The sequence below is a fragment of the Phyllopteryx taeniolatus genome, chromosome 13 (genome assembly GCF_024500385.1).
Source record: "Phyllopteryx taeniolatus isolate TA_2022b chromosome 13, UOR_Ptae_1.2, whole genome shotgun sequence".
Taxonomy (NCBI): domain Eukaryota; kingdom Metazoa; phylum Chordata; class Actinopteri; order Syngnathiformes; family Syngnathidae; genus Phyllopteryx; species Phyllopteryx taeniolatus.
The window spans coordinates 18,620,503-18,645,055 of record NC_084514.1 but is presented as its reverse complement, the minus strand read 5'-3'; the positions used below and the strand labels follow the sequence as shown (position 1 = coordinate 18,645,055).

At 43.1% G+C, this 24,553-nt stretch overlaps 2 protein-coding genes and 1 long non-coding RNA gene across 7 annotated transcripts in view; 2 read left to right on the top strand and 1 right to left on the bottom strand.

Annotated features, from left to right (window-relative positions):
- The first annotated feature begins 1,787 nt into the window (after nucleotides 1-1,787).
- ap5s1 (adaptor related protein complex 5 subunit sigma 1) lies at nucleotides 1,788-7,257 on the top strand. The gene is made up of 3 exons (XM_061794876.1): nucleotides 1,788-2,171; nucleotides 3,392-3,683; nucleotides 4,121-7,257. The coding sequence occupies exons 1-3, from the start codon at nucleotides 1,816-1,818 to the stop codon at nucleotides 4,247-4,249; spliced, it is 777 nt and encodes a 258-aa protein (XP_061650860.1). The 5' UTR covers nucleotides 1,788-1,815; the 3' UTR covers nucleotides 4,250-7,257.
- Nucleotides 7,258-13,407: 6,150 nt separating this feature from the next.
- Nucleotides 13,408-24,553, top strand: part of gfra4a (GDNF family receptor alpha 4a) — a 100,978-nt gene continuing 89,832 nt past the window's right edge. Inside the window, exons 1-2 of one of the 5 annotated variants that reach the window (XM_061796117.1) lie at nucleotides 13,408-14,077; nucleotides 17,088-17,250. In XM_061796117.1, the coding sequence (XP_061652101.1) occupies nucleotides 13,895-14,077; nucleotides 17,088-17,250 (346 nt within the window). In that variant the 5' untranslated portion in view covers nucleotides 13,408-13,894. Of the gene's footprint in view, nucleotides 14,078-14,149; nucleotides 14,351-17,087; nucleotides 17,251-24,553 lie in introns of those variants that run through there. The other 4 variants (XM_061796111.1, XM_061796112.1, XM_061796113.1 and 1 more) reach the window with 4 other exon arrangements.
- LOC133488361 (uncharacterized) lies at nucleotides 17,729-22,265 on the bottom strand. Its single transcript, XR_009791639.1, has 2 exons — nucleotides 21,959-22,265; nucleotides 17,729-21,891 (listed from the first exon to the last, which is right to left on the bottom strand). It is a non-coding gene; the product is annotated as an uncharacterized LOC133488361 (long non-coding RNA).

Here is a 24,553-nt window from a genome sequence, read left to right as displayed (position 1 = left end):
CGAATGAAATGTAATAAAAAAATGATATACCTACTGCCTAGGATTATGCAAAAACTATTCATTCATCTTCAATTCCGCTTATCCTCACTACGGTCGCGGGCGTGCTGGAGGAGCCTATGACAAATATAAATAAACAAACAAAACATGGACAAATACAAAATGAATTAAATGTAATGTTATTGTGCAGGCTGTCCAAAAGACAGGCTCATGCAAAAAAAACAAAAGAAAAACCTACGACTTAAAAAATACCCCCCCCCCAAAAAAAAATGTAAATCAAATGAAAAATTGAAGTTAAATTATGTAGAACTCTCCCAAAGTCAGAGTGGATGGAGTTAGTGTTCATCATTGACACTCCTTTATCTTAATGACATCTAGCAGAATTTGGCAGGGCTGTGTATAAAAATGACAAGTACTCCATGTCACACAGCTTTTTCATGACATCGACACTTTCAAATGCGATGTCACACAGAATTGGCTCGAGAGGTGCTCGGACAAAAAAAAAAAAAAAAAAAACAACGAACAAAAAAACAGGTTCTCTCAGTTGCTTTGGGAAGAAGAGCTTCAGCCTGCAGGACACAGTGGACACGCACACACGCACAAATCTGAAATCTCAAGACAAACCAACCAAAGCTCCAGAACGAAGAAACCCAGCCGAAGTCGTCAGTCTTAGATTAGCTTCCTCGGCAAGCTCAACCAGGTAATTCTTTTCACTCTTGTTTCGTCCTGATGTTGTGTTCACTGTCCTTCGTTTCCATTTTGTATTTTGCTTTGACGACCGCAAACGCTGCGCGATGGTCCCAATCTGCAAAGAATTTGAGGGAGGGCGCCAGAAGGCCTTCCGGATCAAGAGGTCGACGACGCGGCGGAGGGAACGTCGACGAATTGCAGTGTGTGTTTTCTGTTCGGCCGTCCCTGCCAAAAAAAAAAGTCAACTCCTCTTGAGACCGTGTTGCTCCTAGATGGCCTCGTAGACTCACTTTCATTCTTACTTTTCGGAATCGGAATCATCTTTAACTGATCAATGTGGATCAACTGAATCTACATTGATGTCAAAACAGACATTTTCATGTCAAGAAAGAACAAACGTTTGAAGATTGAAATCACTTGTTTGTCATCTAATAATTTGAAAATAGTCATTTTTCCATGTAGGACAAATCACGTTAGGGTGAACATTGTGTCTGGTATAATGCGTATTTATATCAATTGAAACCATACGGAGGAGATGCTTGAACTATTTGTTCCGTTTTATTTAATTATATTTATTGTATTATATCTGTTTTTCATATTTCATTATTATTGTTATTATTATGATGATTATTATTATTAAATTATGATTTCATTATTATTAAACTATGTGGAGAAGATACTTGATTTTTGTAATTTTTTATGTATTTTTTTTTTCGTATTTTTTAACTTTACTATTCTTTCTGTAATTAATAATAATTATATATATATTTGTATATTTAAATTTGACAATTTGATTTTATTGTTATATTATTATTAGTAGTAGTAGTGATAGTAGTACACTGGGAAAAAGTACCAAATCCGATCAAGTGCACTGGTTGCATATGATTAAAATGTGGCGAACTAATTTCCCCTCTTCGAAAATAATCAAATATTATTTTAACCCTTTATAAATCACGAGCAAGCGATGTTATGTTCGAATTCAAAGGATTTTTTTTTCAGTGTAGTTAGTATTAGGAGTAGTGCTTAAGCAACTGAAAAGGTTCTTGAATTTCAATGACAGGTTTTAATATTTGTATTTTCTTTTAAGTCATTGAATTCCACCAATCAAATCAAATCGTCGTACGTCAAATGGACGTGATCCATGAGCGCCATCTGTTGGCTGTCACGACACAGAGCGGCAGAATACGTCACAGCCGGGGCACGTGGTCAAACCCGGAAGCGAGTCGACTGTCGAGTCGCAGTTTTTTTCTTGTTCTTTTGTTTTGGGCCGTCGCCGTCGTCGTCATCGTCACGATGGTGCTGGCGTTCGTCATCCACACTGTGTGCCCGATCAGCGCTCTCGCCTCCGGGGAGAGCAGGGTGCTCTACTCCCGCGTCTTCGGAGCGGACGAGGCGGTCTTCCGGGGCGACCGGCGGCTGCGGCGGCAGCTCAACGGCGAGGAGAGGCGACTGTTGTCGGCCGAGAAGCTCGCAGTGGTGGCCCGGTACGTCGCTCGGTTCCTCTTGTTGTCGTCGACGAACAAATCCACGTGAAGGAAGGCTGACCACGGACGTGTCGTCATTTCCGGGGTCAAAATAGTCGGCGTTCACGTTCACTTAATATTTGCGGTCACGATATTATTAATAATGATTATTAATGCATTATTTCTAAACTAGTTTTATTATATTTTGTACAGTCTGATTTTTAAAAAAAATCAATATAGTTACTACTACTACTATATATAGTACTATTACATTTTTATGTACAGATTATTATTGGTATTATTTACTATTTAAATACATTTCCTAATTATGTAATTTATTGTACCGTTTTTGTCCAGTTTTTTAATCAATATATTATTAGTATAGTATATATTATTAATTGTTATATGCAGATTTTTATTTTTAATGGTATCAGTATATTTATATACAGGGCGACCAGTTAGAGCGTCAGCCTCACAGTTCTGAGGACCCGGGTTCAATCCCCGGCCCTGCCTGTGTGGAGTTTGCATGTTCTCCCCGTGCCTGCGTGGGTTTTCTCCGGGCACTCCGCTTTCCTCCCACATGCCAAAAACATGCATGCGAGTTTCATTGAAGACTCTAAATTGCCGTAAGTGTAAATGGTTGTTTGTCTCTATGTGACCTGCGATTGGCTGGAACTGGCAACCAGTTCAGGGTGTACCCCGCCTCCTGCCCGATGATGGCTGGGATTAGTCTCCAATTAATGCATGTTTTTGGGATGTGGGAGGAAACCGGAGTGCCCGGAGAAAACCCACACAGGCACGGGGAGAACATGCAAACTCCACACAGGCAGGGACGGGGATTGAACCCCGCACCTCAGAACTGTGAGGCTGACGCTCTAACCAGTCGGCCAGCGTGCCGCCTCGTACTAGTATAATAAATATAATTACTGATTGTTGTTTGTAATATTATTGTAAATACGGTATTAATTTACTGTTATTGTTTTATTCTTTAACATATTTTATATGTAAATATATATAAGGGATTATTATTATTGTTATTATTTTCTTCTGGTCACAGCCACTGGTGAGGCATATTTGTGTCATATCTGTGGATTGCGCAGATATGCTGCAATGTACTATCAAATCAGTGAAATGATATTTCTGAATTTAATTTTGCTTTATTTTATGCATTTAAAAAAAAATATCCTACCTGTCAATTCATGAACTCACGAAGATGTTTTTTGTCATTTTGTCCGGACCAGGCAGGTCCAGAGCGCCGTCTCCCTGCGCCGGGAAGCCTCGGGGCGGCCCCCGGCGCAGACGCCGCCGGGCGAGGAAGCCCTGGCCCTGCAGGAGGCCGACGGCGGGGTGCTGAGACTGCGCGACGGGGACCCCTACTGGCGGGAGGTCAGCGCGCTCTGGCTGGCCGTCAACTCGTTGGCCTTCGTCATGGTGTGCGAGCCCCACGAGAACCCGCCGCTGGCCGAGGGAACGCTCCGGAACCTGGCCGGGCACTGTCTGGAGCACCTGCACATGCTGGGGCAGGGCAGCGAGGTGAGGAGGAAGCCCGAGGGCATACTTGGGGCATTCCTGCCGCTTGGTGTCAGCATTTGCGTTGTGCAAGGCGGCGGTTATCGTGAATAATTGGCGAGAGGAGCCAGCACAGTTGACTCTGTTTAACTTCATATCTGTCAAGCGGAATCCAACTGCCATCGACGGCGAATTTTGCATCAAGTACGTTTTTCAACGGATCGGTGTGGAAGGGGGTCTTGCGCAGCTCGTCCGTGAAAATCAGCTTTAGAAACCTCTGTAATGAATAACAGATGCCGGTAGGTCGCTGGTGAGTAGAAGAAAAAGACGAGGTCGTTCATTTTGGCCGGTCACGTCGATCACGAAGGAGCCACACATAGCCATTCTCTTATTTTTTCTCGTGCATGCAATTTATTTCTCTTATTTGTTTTAATGCAATAATCGATGTATTTATTTCCCAGGTGTTGCTGAAGAGCAGCCGCGTGGACGTTTTGCTGAGTCGTCTTCTTCCTCACGGCCAGCTCCTCTTCCTCAACCACCGCTTCGCTCAGAGTCTGGAGAAGGACGTGGCCGCCTACATGAACAAGTGACCTCCAAATGTTGGACTGTCACAATAGCTAGCCGTTACCCACGGGGGCTAAACGCGCTCCATGCAGATTGGCCGAGCAGGAGAAGAGACTTTTTGCCGGGGCGCTAAAGGCTCAAAAGACGATCTGTTCGTGGTCACGATTGTTAGAATCATCTCGTCTTTGTGTTTAATGTGGCAACAAGCCCACATTTTCTCAGCTAAGTGCATTGCGATTCATTTAAAAAAAATATATATAATTGAGTAAAATTATTAAAAAAAAAAAAAAAGATTAACTCCACATTTCACAAAATATTAACTGTTGTGGTCGAGCAGCGAGGGAATTGCACTGCAGTCCATTTTTCTCACTTTTAGTAAGTAAAAGAAATTGGACACGTTTATTAGTATTAGATTTTTCATTATAATTTATATCAAGAGGAACTCATTAAATTAACATCTCATGAATCATTCAATACTCTGGAGACAGATTTAATTACGACAAATCAGGTTTTTCCTCGCTTTTGGTCAGTAAGCCAAAATCAGGCTGGTGTTGCCTTCAGGGACAGTCTGAAATGGACAGTCTGAAATCGTTTGCCCCCGCCCACACACACACACACACAAACACAGAAAACAACTGTGAGGTTGTTCAGGTCTTCTTAACTTCATGCACCCATCCCTTCCGGCTGATGTTGTCTTCAGGAAACTCAGAAATCTCAGCGTCCTCACAAAACCAGTGCAGGAAAATTAACCATTTGGATCAATTCAGGGTTTGGCCACTGGAGGGCAGTATGTCACCATCCATTCAGTTTGAGATCTGGCAACTACAGCAAAAATAAAAATAAAATAAAATCTGTTACAAAAAAAAAAGGCTTGCAGACATGGAAAACAAACAGCGGCGTGGTTTGTTTTTTGGCAAATGATTTTTGTAATTACGTCCAATTAATGGCGCGCGGCGCAGGAAGTTGCTGTTTGCTCGCCAACAGCTGTTTGGATTAAACGGATGAGCGGGTGTCAAGTGGAGATTAAAATCACAACCGTCCGACAAAGCGGCCCGGAAAAGTGAATCGACCGGGGGAGCAAGTGGGAGCGTCATATATTTGGGGAGTGCAAACAGTGTAACTTTAGCGCTGATGCTAATGCTAAGTTCGATGCTGGCTGAACCGAGCTCTCGTGAGCTAAGGCAAACTTTAAACTACCGTATTTAAGTATTTAATCTTGGGTTTAAAACGCTAGTTTTCAACTTACATTTGTTTGGCGCCAAAGACATCACGTCAGAAGCAAAATAAGCTAAGCTAATCAGTGCTAAATGCTAACGCTAACAGAGCTGATCTTCCCTTGAACTAATCATTTGTAGCCTACAAGCGCTGCACACAACTCTGAACCGTAATACTAGCGCTGACGCTAACGCTAAGTACTCTGCCCACTTCCCCTGACGTCCTTGGACGCTCGCTGAACTGAGCTCTCGTCAGCTACGCCAAACGCTCCGAACTTCCTCGTTAAATGCTCATTTTCCCATCTCCGTCCTGTCAGCCCGAAGCGCCGACCACACACGCCAAAACAAATCTTTAAACGTTGAGGCTGCTCCTTGAATAACGTTAAGGTCTTTTCCCGACATAATATTTCTTCTTCTCCCGCCTCATTAGACTGCAATTGTAAAACGCGCCGGGGCTCAGTGCTGCCGGGACACCGAATGAATTTCAATGTGACGCTTACAATTTTTGCAGAGTTCCCCAGAAGCTAAGGGGGATTCAAAAAAAATAAAAGTGCACTGAGGCAGATTAAAGTCGCTGTCAGTAACCGTGGTTACTGGTGCCATCCATCCACCCATTTGTAATGACCCTCATGACTCGGGAAGTAGCATTGCTAACTAATTACAAATGCTAAAAAAGCAATGCTATGCCAATTTCATTCCAATGGTTGCCATTTTCTACTTGTTTCATTCCTTTTTCTTCCAGGTTTGAATTGATTTTGAAGCCATAGTGCTAACAACAAATGTGTGAAGTGACAAAAGACGCTAATGAGTGCTAAATGCTAACAGAACTGCTGCATCGTAATGTCATGTCTTGACTTAAACGTTGATCGTACAAGCGCCGAAAAAGTAACTACACACTGTTTTTTCACCGATGATTCAGAAGCAAGGCTGGGTGAAGATTATCCATTTTCAACCGATGGCTGGACTACACTGAGTGAAACGCTGTCTTGTCAAATATCTTAGCTTAATGCTAACCCACAATGCAAAAGACCATAGACTGGCTAACAAAAATAGCGTCGTCAAAACCACAGGTGTCAAACTGGTGGCCCGGGGGCCAGATCCGGCCCGCCACATCATTTTATGTTTATAGTTGGAAAAACATGTTTTTATATGCTTTATGCAGTGCCTAAAGATGATTCTGATTTCAAAACTGGTTATTCATCAATGTGTTGTGTATACTGTATGTAATTAGAATATACGTGGTAATCTTTCATTTACATGGGTTCACAGTCGTAGCGGGCCTCCGAGGGAAGTCGTAACTACGATGTGGCCCGTGACAAAAATGAGTTGGACAGCCCTGGTCTAAACCTGTAAGCGACAGATATTGAAACATAAATCTTGTGGCAACACATTTAGACAGACGATATAACATGAACGTCTCCACAAGTCTCCAATAGCACCAGCAAATAGAAACAGTGGGCCGCTTCTTAATTAACTAATGTTGTCTTCTCTCCAAAACTTTGAACGGCGTGATGGACGAGCTATTACGCGATTAGCATGCTTCATTAAAAAGCGCCTCAGTGGAGCGCAAATCATTTGTTTGGAGTGCAAAAGCATTAAAAAAATAAAAATAAATGAAATCATGAAGCACAAACTATTATTGTTATTGTTTATGGTTTTTGTTTGTGACTGTAACTGTCAGAAAGACAGCTTTCATTATATATGGAAATTTGTTTTATGTTTCAAAATGCAAAATAGATTTGATTTTGATTTCATGATGTATCTAACAAAGGTTACTCAATACAAATGTAAATATAAGACAATAAATGAGACTTAAAGGAGTTTTTTATAAATAACTTGCCATAAAAAATGGTTTAGTTGTATAAAAACCTTTGTGAAGACATTTTATTGTGCAGGTGTACGGTCACATGACCATGGTCTTGTTTGAAGCAGTGTGGAATTGTGGGTAAGAAGTGAGAAAACATTAAGGACAGATGTGGAAGCAGGAACACATGGTTTATATCATGATGTCAAACTCAAGGCCCGGGGGCCAGATGCGGTCCGCCACATCATTTTATGTGGCCCGCGAAAGCAAATCATGCTCAAAGCTGTAATCCAAATTCCAAATTGTCATAATAATAAACAATAATGTTGAGATATGGCATTTCTCTGTTACCGAACAGTTCTTCGACAGTAACAAACAATACTTGAACAAACTATTATCCTTGTCTTCTGATTTCAAAACTAGTTATCCCTCAATTTGTTGTGTAATGATAATAATATGTTTTGGTGATGATTAAACAGTGTTTTTGGCCCTCTGGGGGAAATCATAACCACAATGCGGCCCGAGACAAAAAATAGAGTTTGACACCCCTGGTATATATGGACAGAGACATTTACACTGTGTTCAGGAGGTGCACACGGTAATTAGCCTCAAGGACTCATTTGGACTTCGGTTTTACCCGTAGTATTCGCGGTGTCTTGATTTTGATTTTGTGACGAGAAATAAATGAAAATCTGGACATGAGTACGAATCGTGGCCTTATTGCTAGACAGTGACAGTGGGCTTTTTTTTTTTTAGGCTTCTGTGTGTTCTGCACATACTGAGGATTGGAAATAAAGCATAACGTACTGTACCGTTCCATACCATACCGTACCGTACTATACCTTACCAAACCGTACCATACCGTACTATTCCGTACCCTACCGTAGAGTGCCATTTTTCACATTGAAAACACACTACAAAACCTTTTTGCTGGTGTTTTATGTGGGGCCCGAATTTGTGGAATGGAATTTTCATTCATTTCAACGTGGAGGTTTTTGGAGCGTGGCAAGAAAAAAAGGAAATTTGGAAGTCAAGCTACATCTGCCTCACAAGTGAAGCGGAGGCGCCGCGCTGCTTCACGGACTGCTGTCGTCTTCTCTCCCAAACTTTGAATGCTGTGTCGAGCTATTTGCACGCTTCATTACAAACTGCTCTCGTGAAGCGAGGAAAGCATTTGTTTGTTATGCGAAAGTTTCCGATGATCTTTCGCTAATTTGCGTCACGTGGCGCTTTTAATGGCACGACACGGCGCGGTTCTCTTTCTCCACCAGTGGCGGGAGAAACTCAGCTGCAAAAGTGCCTCATTACGACGTCTGAAATGAAATGGGCGCCATGTTTTATTCATTTGCGGGCCCAATTCCCACAGGCGAGCCGGCCGGCCGGGACGAGCGGAGAAGGAAGCGGCGCCGATGCGGGCGGGGGGCCCTGCGGGCTGCACATCAATGATTGTAAACAACGCTTCCTCGCTAATAGCGTCTCGGCACGCGCCGCAACAATTAGTTATTCCGTTCGCAAAATGGAGCGCAGAACCCCCGAATGCATTAAGGTCCAGTTAGCCTGCGCTGACTAACTTGCTAGTACGCAATTTAAATAATAAACGTGAGTGGCCTCCGAGTGAATCTACATACGCATAGTACACAATATGAAACATTTATTATCTGCCAAGGAGGTTTTCATCAATGTGAATTTATATGTCTCTGTGTGTAGCTTTGTTTACATTTTTTGTCAGTTTAATGGGACTTTCATTAAAAAGACACATGCAAATTATTTATATTGCTGTTTATATGAAATATGTAAAAAACAGATTCCCCCCCTCTTCTCATTGCTTTCATTTTTGAAAGTAATTTTTTGAAAAATGCAATACAAAACCAATTATAGAAAGATGTAAGAATATATTTGACTCAATGTTTTATTTTAAAATAATTACAATTATAACACTTGTCTATTATTGATGCAAGAAAATACTAAACCAACGTGCGTTAGATATCTTGACACAAATAATCATTTCAATAATAAAGCAATAAAAAAAAAAGTCACATTAATATTATACTTGCCAATGTAAATACAATTTTGACTTTTGACAATATGTCCTTGATTAATGATGGACAGTAAATGAAGTTAATTGTTAGACAATTTTGGAATGTTACGCCACAAAATACCAAATACTGGCTTTTTTTCAATTACTATTATGATTTTTTTGTATGGCTTGGGGAACGTGTGGGGATTCCCCCAGATGAGCCGGACGACGTGGCTGGAGAGAAGAAAGTTCCGGCTGCCCCCGCGACCCGACTCCGGATAAGCGGAAGAAAATGTATCTTTGATAAACAATTGTAGACACTAATAACCACCTTGACACGGCAGAGCACTTACGCGTGAATCCAAATATGAGGCCCCCATTGTGGCCCCTTTGTGAACTTCAAAACCAAACCATTTCCAGTGTTTCATATTCGACGTGAATGGCATCGAATCCCGACGCCGTCGCTCGACCCCGCCGCCGCAATTAGCCGACTACTGAGGGGAAATCTCAATCAATTCCAATCCAACTTGCTCTTCTCCCCGCGGGCCTCGTCCGCCACACCAGGGGTTAATTAGCCCTCGCTACCATTGATCGCTGTTGCCCGCCCGCTAATTAGAATGACCGATCCGCGGCGGCGTGCAGTTGTCCAACGCGTCTCGTGATTCGGCGACAAACTTTGAGGTGTCGTTCGATCGCACGGCGACATTAGCAATAGCATCGGCAGCTAACGAGATGAAGTGAGCCGTTGTTGGCAAGATCCCGCCACGCTCGAAATCTTCGAGGGAGCCCGCGTTCGGACGGTTCGCACGTTTCTGAGCTTGCGGGTTCAATGCATGTCGTTTGTAACAGAAAAACCTTTCAATTTTGAAAAAGTTCAGTGAGCTGTTGGTCACAAGAAGTTTTTTTTTTTACATTTAACATTATTTTCCAATTGATCATTGGAATTCTTTTGAAAAAGTCTTTTTGAAACAAACACAATGGATTCATAACGTCGAAACGTCGTATGGTCCGACTGTCGTAAACTGGGGACACCATTTGTTTGGCCTTCTTGAAATGCACGCACATACCGTGCGCGGACCCCCGCATATTCGACATTCGCGGATTCACCTATTTGCAGATTTTTCGAGGGGAAACATATCCCCCCCCCGTCATTTGCAGAAACCCCCGCTAATTTGCGGATATTTTTTTCCCAACCCCCCGCGTATTTGTTCTTTTTTGACCCAATCTCCCCCTGATTCATATATCATTTATTTTTCGAAAATCATGACTTTTTTCATGGCAATTAGGAGCGGCAATTATTTGAGGAGTTTAGCTATTTGTGGTCGGGCCCAGCCCTTTTGCCCCACGCCGCTGTATAAACATAAAAGTATATCAGGGACACTGCCAAGGCCAGCAGCGACGTAGCAGCCCAAAAAAAAGTAGGACAACCTTTGTGCGTCATGAGGTCATGCACCACTGCTTGATGGCGAATGTACTCAAGGTATGCTGGCGAGAGGAATCAGCTGCCCGTCGCTCCGTTGGCCAGACGTCAAAGTAAAGCAGCGGCGGCGGCGAGCGTCCGGCTTCGGAAAGTCCTCGCGGGCCTCTTCACAGAACGTTCTCGTCTGCTCGCTCGCCATTTGATTTCCTCTCATCTTAATTGGACAGCAAACTCAATCGTGTCCGTCGACCAACACACTTCCAATTCTCACTCACTTCGCGTGCACACACACAAAATGGCACAGGAAGTCAGCCATTTTACTTTGAAGTAGGCGTTTTAGGGTCATTTTCATTTTTGACACATGGCTAGACAATTGTTCAGGTCGGAATGCAACTTAACTTTTAAGTAGAGTTTCGACGTGAAATGCTTTGTGATTTGACACTACACTGGCTGGAATATAATCGACTGTATCTATCACACAGAGACACTCAGGCTGTTTTTGTCCCGATTTTGCCCTTTCCTGACCAAGGACCGCAAATGTCAGACTATTTTATGTCTTCTAGAATTATCCTACAAGATTATCCTCAGGTCTGAGGTGTGTTAAGCGTGGATTTGTCCCGATAATAGGGTCTGGAACAATCTTAAATATTAACCGTGTTCGATATGCCGCCGTAAATTGTGACGTGGAACGGAACGCAGCCAGTCAAAAAGCCACCTGACTGACGGACATTGAAGCGGCCGTAAATAAAAACAAACTCGTCCTCGCCGATGTCGCATTTCGTATTCGTGGGTTCACCGGAAGTGTTTTCCACAGGAAGTTGTTTTATTGACAAAGTCATCATTCTACAACACTCCCGCCTCCGGTGCCCTCAGTGACACTCGGGAAAATCATTGCAACATATCCGGAGAGGTGCGTATTATACATGGGGGCGCACGAGAAATTACGGTACTCTTCGTAGCGCACCCTGGAATTGTTTACAAATTCAGACCCCGAAGCCAGTCTTCACTTCGCAACATGACATTTGCTAGACATGTCTATCATGAGTAGACCCACAAAAAAGTCTCAAGAAGCCATGTTCAAAAAGACAAGAAATCGGCCATTTTGGTTTGAAGCACCTATTTTGACCCTATACCGCCCTCTAGAATTTGACAAAGAAATCCAGCCCCTGAAGCCAGTTTGACTGAGCAACGTCAAATTTGGTAGACATGTCTATCACGGGTAGACCCACAAAAATGTCTCAGAAAGCCATGCCCGAAAAAACAGGAATTCAGGCATTTTGGTTGGGAGCAGCCATTTCCGAGCATGGCGCCAAAGTTTGTCCACTCGCCATAAAACAGGAACGTCTTGTGGCACAAATGTGAAAATGAAATACTCGCACATGGAGAAACTGGACAGAAAAGCGATTTGTGAATGATTAAGTGTGTTTGACGTAGCGAACAGGAACAGGAACAGGTCGTCCCCGGGGTCTCCTCCCGGTGGGACATGCCCGGAACACTTCACCAGGGAGGCGTCCGGGAGGCCTCCGAATCAGATGCCCCAGCCACCTCATCTGGCTCCTCTCAATGCGGAGGAGCAGCGGCTCTACTCTGAGATCCTCCCGGATGACCGAGCTTCTCACCCTATCTCTAAGGGAGAGCCCGGACACCCTGCGGAGGAAACTCATTTCGGCCGCTTGTATCCGGGATCTTGTTCTTTCGGTCACGACCCACAGCTCATGACCATAGGTGAGGGTAGGAACGAAGATCGACCGGTAAATTGAGAGCTTCGCCTTTCGGCTTAGCTCTTTCTTACCACAACAGACCGATACAAAGTCCGCATCACTGCAGACGCTGCACCGATCCGCCTGTCGATCTCATTTTCCGCCGATGAATGATTGAATGGCCGAGGGAACAATAAGGCGCTCGGACCGCTCGAGCGGCGTCGTTATTCATAATCTGCCGGCGGAGGTTTATGATGTCGTTGATCGAAACAAAGACGTTTGCAAACAAGATCGGCCCTTAAATATTTATCACCTCGGAAAGCGAGGTAGGGTTCCAAAGTAGGGTTTGAAGCTTGGGTCCTGGTTTTAAACAAGGGTTAGCCTTTCAAATTAGTGATTCAAACAAGGAATAGGCTTTCAAATTGTGGTTCCAAATTAGGTTTTCAAGATTGGATTAGGATTTGAACCCGGGTCCTCAGAACTGCGAGGCAGATGTGCTAACCAGTCGACCACCGAGTACAAACTCGGGTTAGCATTTCAAAGTAAGGCTTCAAGCCAGGGTAAGTGCTTGAAAGTAGGGTCTCAAACCTGGATTAGGGTTTCAAGACGATGATGAGCGTGTTGGGCTGGGCTTTGGGGAAATAAAAATAAATTCACATCATGTCAAAAGCGTTCTTACCACTATAGAGACGTGTGTGTGTGTGTGTGCACGAATGTGTAAATAACATTGTATGTGTGTGATCAAAGCGTACGGAGGAGGACAGCAGAAGACAGAAGACGCAAAGATGGCCGCGCTCCAGTCGTCACATAAGCAGGCCTCCTCTTGCGTTCGGAAACGCCGCCAAATTGACGAAAAGTAGAGACGGAGGCGAAGGGAAGGGAAGAGGAGGAAGAGCAGGAGGTGGAGGTGCCGTCACGCAAAACACGAAGCACAAGAAAACACACAGAGACTTTCGGATGCTGATTTGGGCTTGTTTATAAATGTAACGTAGCAAAAAACAACAACAACAAACCCTTGAGGCGGCAGCTGGTGCTACTGGGGATTTGGACCAACGGCGTCCATTTGACGACATTTACTTGATTGGGTGTCAAGTCACCCCTGGCGGGGGGCTCAAATCAAGGTTTCATGTTATGCTTCCAAATTCGGGGTTAAGGTTTTAAAGTAGGATTTGAAGTCATGTTTGGGTTCAAGAGAGGGTTTTGGTTTCAAAGATGAGTTGGGGTTTCAAATGAGGGCTTCATTGTCGGATTTAGGGCTGTGCGAAAAACGACCAATCGTACTGCAGCTACTTACTGTGTCACGTAGTTGCCAAACTCTTCTTTATTATAAGTTTGTCTGTATTCTATTGCCCCCTGGTGGTCAAGGCGTGCACACTATAAGGAGCAACATTGTCAATTGGGCATTGATGCAAAAACTGATTCTTTAAGTACTATTTTTAAAAAAAGTTTTGGGGGGGATTCAACTACTTGCTAGCGTTTCCATTCAAGTGATTCCAAACCTTTTTAAGCTGTATGAATGATTAATTTGGCAGCGCACCTTTTCGCTGAACGTCAAACGGTCATGGGCAGGTTTGCGCTCCCCGCCGAGAGTGTTACAGGAGCCGCGGATTTGCTGCTAATCCCGCCAGCGAGGACGACAGAGCGATCCCACGCTCAACCTCCGAAGACTCGAACCCCCGTGACAACGCTTCGCTTTGAGGTTAGCGCCGTTAGCGGCTACGAGCCCGATGAAGGACATGTCGCAAATATCCCACCGGAGAGCCCAAAGCTGCCGTTAAAATGTGTCACGGTGCCACGACTAGACCAGCAACGCCCCGCGGCACGAGATAGCTTAGTTTATTCAGCTTTCCAGAATGGTTGTAAACAATAGAAGTCCACGTGACGTTATGGTGAAATGGTCTTTTAGCCTGCACCTTTACTAAATAAGGTAACAGAAAGAGGAATTTTCTACACCAGGGATTCCCAAACTGTGGTGTGTTTGCTCCTTTGAGTTTTTCATAGCTACCTGTATCAAGTTGGGCTTAGCATGTTTAAGATCACCTCAGTAGATTTTGTTTTTGTCTAGATTTCAAATTTTTATCCTAACCTTCTCTTTAGCCTAGCCGATCGCGTTTGACAAAGCTGTGTCGTAGCCTAGTTTATTGTACCTTACCGATCTAGTTGAGCTATGTCTACTTCAAATTACAGTAGGCTTACATTACTCTATCCTTAGCCAGGCTAACAACCTATCATATTTTGGCCTGTCCTAGCCCAACACTATGGGAGTTTATCTATTATTTATTGGTCTGGGATCATTTTTATGTACATTTGACAGAGCATCGCTTAGCCTCGCTTTGCTTAGTTTTTACAGAGTTTATCTTATTTTCGACAAAGCCTATTTTAGCCAAGCTTTTACATTTTGCTTATCTTTTTTTCATCTAATTTAATTCATCCTACTTTATTTTGTTTTTAGCTTACATTTGTTTATCTTGAACCCTTAGCCTAGCTGGTAAAATATTGTCAGCGCTGCTGCAAATCCTCTAACCTCGTTTGAACTCGCTTGTCTCGCTGTGTGCTCGCTATCAGCTCTTGAGCAGACTCTTTTTTTTTTTTTATCTCCTTTTTTTTCTGCCATAAAATTGGCAGAGGCAAGATTGTGTTAGCGTGAAAGCGGCGGCCGCGATGTCGCCTTTGTGGCCTAACGAACGGGTGTGAAATTGGCGTGAATGGCACGGTGGTGGTGGTGCCATGTGTTTTATCCCGCTCCCCGTCTTCTAGCTCGCGCCCTTATTACCTTTCACGCCGCTCTGGCTTTTATGTAGGCGATAAATCAAGAAGTCCCTCTGCCTCCCTCCACGTGTAACTGTTTTAGGGCTCAGTAGAGCAACGCTAACATTACGCTCGCCTAAATGCTACTTCATCTTCAGCGCTTTCTGTAGCGTAGCACAGAGCTTAGCCTTGTTTTAGGTGGCTTGGTTTAGCCTCTTCTAAATTTGTCACTTATCTTAGCTTAGTTAGCCTACCTTAACTTAAGTGTAACCGAGCTGTTATATTTATCTCATGTGCTTTTATCTCATCTTAGCCGTGCACTTATTTTAGCCTAGTGTAGTTTATCTTAGCCACTTTTTTCTTACATTACTCTATATAATTAAGTTTCACCCAGCAGATCTGATATTTACTTGTTAGCCTGTCAAAGCCTAGCATTGCTTATTTTAGCCCAGTTTATAACTTTAGCTCATCTAAAATCGTTTTATGTTAGCCTATCTTATCCTAGCGTATATTCGAACTTAGTTACTTCTTGCAAAGTTACCTTACCCTGTCAACTTTAGGTTAGTTGACTTTATCTTAGCTTTACTTAGTGTAGCTTAACCAATCTGATGTAAGATCCTCTTATGTTAACCTATAGCCTACACACCTAGCTTATTTTAGCTTGAAAAAGTATATCCTAGCCAGTTTATTTTCATTTAGCCTTGATGTTCTTATCGGCGTTTAGCTTACTTTATCTGACTTTGATGTACTGTAGCCTTATATCGGATCAGACCATCTTATTTTAGCCAGGCCTAGACAGCCATGTTTTAGTTCGATGAAGCCAGTATTTTATTTTATATTTTTCTTCTAAATCTTATCCTGTCTTCTTAGTTTAGCCTCACTCATTTTATCTTACTCTTTGAGATTATTTAATTTTATCCTAGCCTTGCTAAGCATAATTTGACAAAAAATTTTTGACAAACCCAAGTGACAAGAGAGCGGTCACATGATCATCTAAATTAGCCGCGTAACGCTCAGCCGAGTCACATTTTTGTGTTAAGTCGCAGCCGTTTTGTGCTAACACGTGCTCTCGTTTATTCGACACGTGGGGCGTCATAACATGTTAAAAGATGTTTTCCCCCAGCCCGCTTTTGCTTAAAAAAAAAAAAGTCATCTGTGAGTCATTATGAGTAATTTATTGAGTCGACTGTCACAGCAGCGAGCACCTGCCGCCCACACGACAAAACCTTGTGAAATTTGGCAGGGCCGCTGTCAGTGTGTTGGGAATATGCAAATCATTAGTGCCTCCTCGGCGGGGACGCGAAACGACGTGGGCGGCTAATCATTTTTTTCCGCAGCCTCTTCGGGATCATTGATTGCACGTCTTTTGAGGTGTCTTCCGCGGTGAAGAAAAAAAAAATTCAACCTGGTGCGAGCTTGTCACTTTCTAATTAAATGTTTCTTTAAGCTTATGCCGCCATGAAAGAAGTCATTATTTCCCCTTTGGCCACCGCCGACCTCCCCCGAGCCCTGTTTTATCCCGATACTCGAACTATTCGGTTCCGATCAAGGTAATGGTCCCTGACAAGCGGACGTAAAATTAATTTGGCCGTCAAACGTCGACCTGATGGCGGGTGGTTTGTGACCATTTGTTTGTTTTTTCAACTTGACTATTGTGATCAATAGATTCGGACGCCCATCGACGCCAATCTCAACTTCCTGTTGAATTTATCAGAACAGAAAGACCAAAAAATGAGCTTGCTTTTCATGAAACAATTTTTTCATTTTTATACTACTTTTTCCCAGAATTTGGGGGCTGTAGACCAGGTGATGTCATTGATCTTCGTGAACTGTGGGCTTGTGAAGGCCTTTGAGACTTTTATTGCGATTATATGCCGTATACCGTAAATAAACTTGACTTGAGTTGGCTTTACAAAGAAGAAACTAGAAATGCGAGCCTTGGTGTTTCTCTGTGTCTGCAGGATTTCTCTGCAAGCAAAAAACACTTATCCAAAAACCCCGGTGGCATATTGCAAATCTGGTGGCGTTGGCGGGCTGAAGGCTACGTGTTGTTCGGCGGCGCCGTTACGCCCACTGAGTGGCGAGACGAGTGGCGGCCGGTTAGCAGCCTGGAATCTATTTCTGGTAAATAAACATGACTCAAAAGTGTGATTAAAAAGACCAATTTTGTGCCTTTAAATACACTATATGGGTTAAAGTGTCTTTAATAACTTTGCTCTCATATATGGTCGTGCGGGCACATTCCACCTTCCACTTTAATTTAAAAGCACAGAGCGAGGCCTGAATAATGAATGACTGGTGGTTTCATCTGTCAATCAAAAGTGCACAAAAGTCGTGACTTCTCACCGACAACTTTCCAAGACTTAATTATGTCGTCTATAAGTTTGAGGTTCCTAAAAAAATGGAAATCGTGGAAATAGTCACGATACGTGTATTCGCTATGATACACAGGCGTACTGTATGTATACATATACCGCTGTGCCAACAGTTTTTGACGTGCAGGGTGGAGCTAAGGAGTTTGGCGAACGCCTTCGACAAAGTGTGGGGCAAAAAAAGTGAGGACACGTCAAGACAAAAGTATCTTCACTGGTAGATGCAGCACTTTCTCCTTTGTAATTAGTTTAATTGAATCAGTCCGCCTACGTAGCACATGCAACATAAATACTCCCAACAGCGGCCACTGTGTTGACAACTGTACCCAGCAAACCGCAATGTGCAGTTTAGCAGGAGCTAATGCTGTTAGCTAACGTTAATCTGTGAATTCAACAAAACTCAATGCAGCTCTGCTTACCATTTACTTTGACACCATCTTTGGGTCCTTTGAAATATGAATTAAAAGGACAAACCCAAATGCCCCTAACACAACTTCACCGAACAATCAAGTATCTGCTGCTTATCAGAAGCAAATCTGTACATCAAACAAAACTCAATGCAGCTCTGCTTAACTTTCAGCTTTTACATGATACTATTACACACAGTGTTGTCTGGTGGTCACTTGAAAGTGTCTCTGGATTGTCACCTAGCCTACCTTCCAAGTCATGATAGGTGGGGATGTTTAGGCAGTTGTGATGTAAATTATTATGCAAATTAACCAAATTTTGCAGTTTGTCCCGTTTAACAGTCTTTGTCAAGGCTGCTCCATCTTTAGGAACAAGTTGTGAGAAAAGCCCAAGAAAAAGCCAAATGCAGTTAATACATCGATGTGCCCTGATGTTCATTTTAATGGCTGACATCCCCGGATTATGGCGCTAACCAATCAAATCATGCGTTTCCTCGTCAGCCAATTAACGGTACTTTAACCCCCTTGCTCGGAAATTAGCTTTAATCTGCCACACCTGCTGCTCACCTGAAGCGTTAGCGGCAAACGACACGCGGAAGTCCCTCTTTAATTAGCCGCACCGGATGGCGTGACGCCACTGCGCTGGATTGACGCTAACGGCAGATTTCCCACGACCGCTATTCATTTGACACTTGCCAGCCCATAAAAGCGGAAATATTCCTCCGGAGAAATTCCCCGTCGGTTACCTTCCCGCGGATGCTAATTAGATTAACGACCCCATCCCGAGGAGCCTCCAGGGGTGGGGGTTAGCAGTTAGCTTAGCGGCCGTCGCGTATCGACCGCCGCAACTAAATGCAACGCATACCCCAGGGACGCTTTGAAAGCCAGTCAATATTTACGGGAATTGCTGCCGTGGGCTCTTCTCTAATTTGGCGTCCATGTTGAGCGGAGAATGCCCTGGGGGAGGTATCGCCTGTGTGTGTGTGTGTGTGTGTGTTGCTTCGTCGGTGCATTGACGTGACCTTTGTCACGGTGATGTCGTAATTATCGTACCCTGGCAGCCTGGATTAGAAATCAGAGCGACAGTGAGAGAGAGCAGTTCTCATGAGCATTTAGGAGGATTTCTTAAAAAAAAGTCGTTTGTAGGAAAATATAGCATCTTTAGCATAGCATGTCCGCTAGGTTTTTGGAGTCTCTTTTTTCTCACACGCACATGGTAATGCTGAGAAAAATGGGAACAAAACAAAAAAAACATTTTTTTTTTTTTTTTTCTACTAAAATTTACCAGGTAATCATATGTAATTAATGAATTAATTCATTCTAAACTTAAATGTGGTCATCAAAATTGTATATTTAAACGTTATATTTAATTTTTTATAGCTCTACTTATGAATCCTGTGAGGAAAATCAATAGCTGAATTTTGTTGTTTTTGTCATTTTAATTTATTTTGATAGCCAGATACACGCCATTAGTCCCATGAGGAAAACTAAGGATTTTATTTTATTTTGAGAGATGTACTTTATTAATGCTGTGAGGGATATTAAAGATGTAATTTCATTTTGTTTCATTGGAGGTCAACTAGTTATCACATCTGCCTCACAGTTGTGAGGTTGCGGGTTCAAATCCCGGCCCTGCCTGCGTGGAGTTTGCATGTTCTCCACGTGCCTGCGGGGCTTTTCGTCGGGCACTCCGGTTTCCTCCCACATCCCCAAAACGTGGTCGATTGACTGAAGAGTCTAAATTGCCCGTAGGTGTGAACGTGAGTGCGAATTGTTGTTTATTTCTATGTGCCCTACGATTGGCTGGCGACCGGTTCAGGGTGTACCCCGCCTCTCGCCCGATGATGGCTTGGATTGGCTCCGGCACGCATGAGGAGAAGCGGCTCAGAAACTGGATGGATGGATTTTATTTTGATTTGATAGATATATTTTAATTGTCCCTTCAGGAATATTTTGGATTTGATTTTTCTTATTGCATTTTATTCAATTTAATGTACTTGTTTATTAAAAAAAAATCTTATTTCGTTTTATTTAAATATATATACTTAATTAGACTGATGAGAAAAATAAAAAAAAATGTAATTATTTTGGTGGACTGATAGATTTACTTTATTAGTACTTTTAGGTAAGCTAAGGAAGAATGAGAATATTCACAGGCATTAATTTTATTTTATTTGAAAATTTGGTTTATTGTTGTTGTTTTTTTCCCCTTCTTTTTTTATATTGATCAATACACTAGCGATATTTCATTAGTTCCGTGAGAGAAATAAAAGATTTCCTTTTGATGTTTACAATTATGTGAATTACGGTACTCTGAGGGGAAATGAAGGACTGAATGAAATGTAATGACATATTTACAGTACATACCGTTGCTCATCTCATGTGAAATTCAGTTGCGTGTGTGCTATCACGCCGTGTATCGCATTTGGCTTGGTCCGATTTTTGTGGGCTACCCGGTGAAAGTGTGAGCTCATGTACGCGGCCCCTCCTGAGCAGCTCGCGGGTAGGCAAACACATTTGCTCTCAGCGTGGAAGTGAATGCATCAACAGCGGCAGCTGGAATGTGAATACACTTTTTCAACACCGTGCGCTTTTGCGTGTCGCTAACGACGTAGCCTCCGTTCTGTGAATGTTTGTGCGTGAACGGCGAGTCCTCTGTGTCGTGAGCTGATGTAAAAGTTGTGTTCTCGTGTTATTCTGAGACATCTCCACGAAGGGGCCGCTGATGTTCACATCTGGGTCCAAAGGGGGAACGCATCCTGAGCAGGAAGAGCAAACTGCAAAATAACAAACATCGAGACAATAAAACTCCAGAAAGAGATTAACTGCAGACCTTTGGATATTGGCTTGATTTGAGCTAACTGGCTAATGCTAACATAATCATGACTTCCTTTTTAGAGTCACTTGTAAATCCAGAATTCCATCTTGTAGTCCCTTAGAGATCCTGAAAACCGTACATTTTTTAAAGCCATTTGTAGTCACTTATAGAGCCAGCTTTTTTTCTTTAAGTCCTTTACAGGTCCAGAAATCTCTCTTAGAGTCACTTATAGATTCGCAATGGCTTTTTTAGACACTGTTAGGTCTCGCATTCCTTCTTTGAGTCACATCTTGAATGACCTTTTATAGTCCTTCATAGATCCAGAATTCCTTCTTGTAGACATGAATTGATCCCAAATTCCTTCTGGGTAGTCTTAGTCACCTCCAGATCCAGAATTCCTTCTTAGAGACACAGATGCATCCGGAAATACTTGTTATAGCCACTTTTGAGCCAGAGTATCCTCTTGGAGTAACTAATAACGAAATTCCCGTCCATCCCACGGGAATCCTGCGGCACCCACGGGACCTGGTGGGAATCCTGAAAAAATGTCAGCCTCTAAATTCAGAACTAGAATTTAAGATAGAGCGAGAGAGACTTCACAATTCCTCCACAATTCCTTACTATAGACACTCATAGATCCAGAGTTCCTTTTTAGTGTCACGTATCAATTCATAATTCCTTTTTGTAGACACTTAGAGATCCTGTCTGCCTTCTTACAAACACTTATACGTAGATATTTGTCAGTAGTTTACTTCTTTGTACGCTTGCCTGGAGGTTGACGGACCCCAGAGGGCATTATTTCTATTTCCGTGAGGTCCTGTGGGTTTGTGTATTGTCCCGCTGTATAATGCCTTGCCTACTCTCTGCATGTTGAACGTTTGACTTGTGAAATGTGCAAAAAAAAAAAAAAAAAAAAAATGTTGTCTGAAAGTGATGATTTCCATTGGGAACGCGTTGAGGGATCAGGCCGGTGAAAGAACCCGGAATGATGATTTCTCACACAGCCCAACATTTACAACATTTTAAAACAGGAAACAAATCAACTGGAGGCTCGTCGCAGGAAACTTTTTGGCAAGGCGATGACGAGCGACGCCCGCCTCCGAGTTGTTTTCCATTAGCGGAGGAACACTCTGGAGACGCGAGGCGGGAGTAGGAGTGCTTGCACGCCCTGTCGGACAAGACGGGGAGAGTGGTGTAAAAACAACCAGAAGAGAGGCGACGAGAGCAATAAATACCTCTTGGCAGTGCACGCGCAAGATTCCCTTGTGATTCCCCCGAAAAAGCAGCTCGAATGTCGACAAGTAGTGCGTGGCCATCGGCTGAAGAATGGATGGATGGAGGAGGAGGAGGCGGAGGAGGAGGAGGAGGAGCATAGTGCCCCTGGAGATGCTCACTTATTGCACCGTGATGCTACTTGGCGCGTCTGCCTTGAAATACCTTTCAACACATTTACATGGAAATGCGTTACAGGAATAGTTGACGAAAACGCTTGAAAAGTGTTTTAATATTCAGAGAAAATAGTCATTTTATAAGGATAAAGTTGTTTTGTCATTAGGGTAATATATATATTTGTTAAAAGCATGAATAGCCTCTGATTTGTATTTGTACAAAACTAGAACAACCACAACAAAAATATATAAATGTCATACTGTATAGGATACGTGTCGACCGGCGACATTCCCGCGCTTCCCGGCGCACCGAAAATGACGTACGACCAGAAATGACGCATTTTACCTCGCAATGGGCTTGTCTACCATTTGTAAAACGCTAACATAAGATATTATTTGGCTTTTCTGTAGCAGGTAAACTCCCCCAACAGAAAATGATGGCCACCCGCTTCGTGTGTCACCAATATTCTGTTCTTTTCTAAATAGCCACAAGACACCAAGGTAGAACGGGCAAAGATCATCCCCCCCCACCGGTTGACGCTCGCTTTTCAAGGGCCCAAAAGTTCAATCAGCTCCCACACACCCGTCGAGAATTTGTTTTCGAGGGACATCGCAAAAATGTTTGACCACCCCACAGAAACATTTCTGGCTCCGCCCCTGCTGTTGCGCACAAAAAAAGTCGGGGCTACTGGCCTACGCCATATCAAAGCGACAGCTCAGTTGTTGTTATGCAGAATTGCAGCCTAGGGGGCGACAAAAGGTACACACTACAACTTTTAACTCCTTCACTGTCAGCCCTCCAAGTTAACGCAGATATTTGACTTGTATAGCCGTCAATGGCATCAAATGATTAATGGGGAAAATGAATAAAATCAGTCACAAACTTAGTCATGGAACAGATAATACTCGCAATTTTATTATTTTACTTATTTTTATTAGTACTATCCATGTTTCATGATGCACCATCAGACCAAGAAAAAATCCTAGTTGTGAATGTACCTATCACTGCAAATGGCAATAAATGATTCTGATTCTGTGGTACCACTGTATAAAAAAGATGAATATTGAGGACGCAGTGCACTTCTTTTAAACTTTTCACTGTCAACTACGGCGACGCCTCCCGGTGATCGATAGCGGCCCATGGGAGTGTTGGGGAGCGGGGGCAGGGGTTGCGGTGGTGTATAATTGAATGGCTTTGGAAGCGACTCGCAGAGCTCCACGGTGTCGTTCTCCCCTCCAGGTGTCAGGAGGGTCACGGCGGTAATGGAAAAGCTTTTTGTCGGGCTCGCCTCGGCCGTGTGCTCGACAACAACAACGAGAGAAGAGAGGTGGGGGGTTAGATCAATGCCTCGGGTCCTGCTCTTCCGCTTCATCATTAAACATCTCTGCCTCTGAAGTTGACTCCCCCTTTAAACATTCTGAACTGTTGTCAAAGTGTAAAAACAAGTCCAACCACGGGATTGGACGGAGTATTTTCTGCCAGAGTTAATTCGACAGTGAGGAGAGCGGAGCCTACTCGCCAGCATTTTTCCTAATTAAGGACGTTCACAACGACAGTAGAAGAAGAAACAGTGGCCTGCGTAGCTATTCATCTTCAGCGAGTGACTCTGCTTCGAGGCCACGCTGCATTTACAGACTCAATTCCTTCTTAGAGACACTCAAAAATCTTGAATTTCTTCTTAGTCACTCACAGTTACAGAATACCTTATGAGAGCACATGCAGATCCAGAATTCCTTCTTGCAGACACTTGCAGACTTCCAGAATTCCTACGTGTCCTGTAGATGCTCATAGAGCTAGAATTCCTTCTTCAAGACGCGTTGATCCAGAATTCCTTCTGGGAGAGACTTATAGATTCCAAATTACTCCTATCAATCCAGAATTCCTACTACTCGATGCCCATAGATTGAGAATTCCTTACAGACACTTATTGATCCATAAATCTTTCTTGAAGTTACTTATGGATCAAGAATTCCTCCTTGGAGCCACTAAAGATCCAGAAGTCATTTTCTTAGTCACTGATAGATCCAGAAGTTGATTCTTACATTCATTTATGGATCTGGAATTCCTTTTTGAATTCACTGATAGATCCTTAATTACCTCTTATAGATGCACATAGATCCAGAGTTACTTCTTCTAGATGCTCCTAGATTGAGCATTCTTTCTTCCAGGTAGATGCATGTTGATCCAGAATTCCTTCTAACAGACACTTATTGATTCAGAAATCTTTCTTGTCGACACTTTTGGATCTAGAATTCCATTTTGTTGATACAGAGAGCCAGAATTCCGCATTACAGCCACTTTGTCATAAAGATCCAGAAATCATTTTCCTAGTCACTGATAGATCCAGAATTTCTTCTTAGATTCATTTATAGATCTGGAGTTCCTTTTTGAATTCACCGCTAGATCCTTAATCACCCCTTATAGATGCACACTCGATCCAG

Excerpts from the sequence above, each read along its gene's own strand:
- ap5s1 (XM_061794876.1), top strand. The coding sequence starts at position 1,816 with ATGGACGTGATCCATGAGCGCCATCTGTTGGCTGTCACGACACAGAGC. Across the intron at positions 2,172-3,391 it reads AAGCTCGCAGTGGTGGCCCG|GCAGGTCCAGAGCGCCGTCT; the intron begins GTACGTCGCTCG and ends TGTCCGGACCAG. Across the intron at positions 3,684-4,120 it reads TGCTGGGGCAGGGCAGCGAG|GTGTTGCTGAAGAGCAGCCG; the intron begins GTGAGGAGGAAG and ends TTTATTTCCCAG.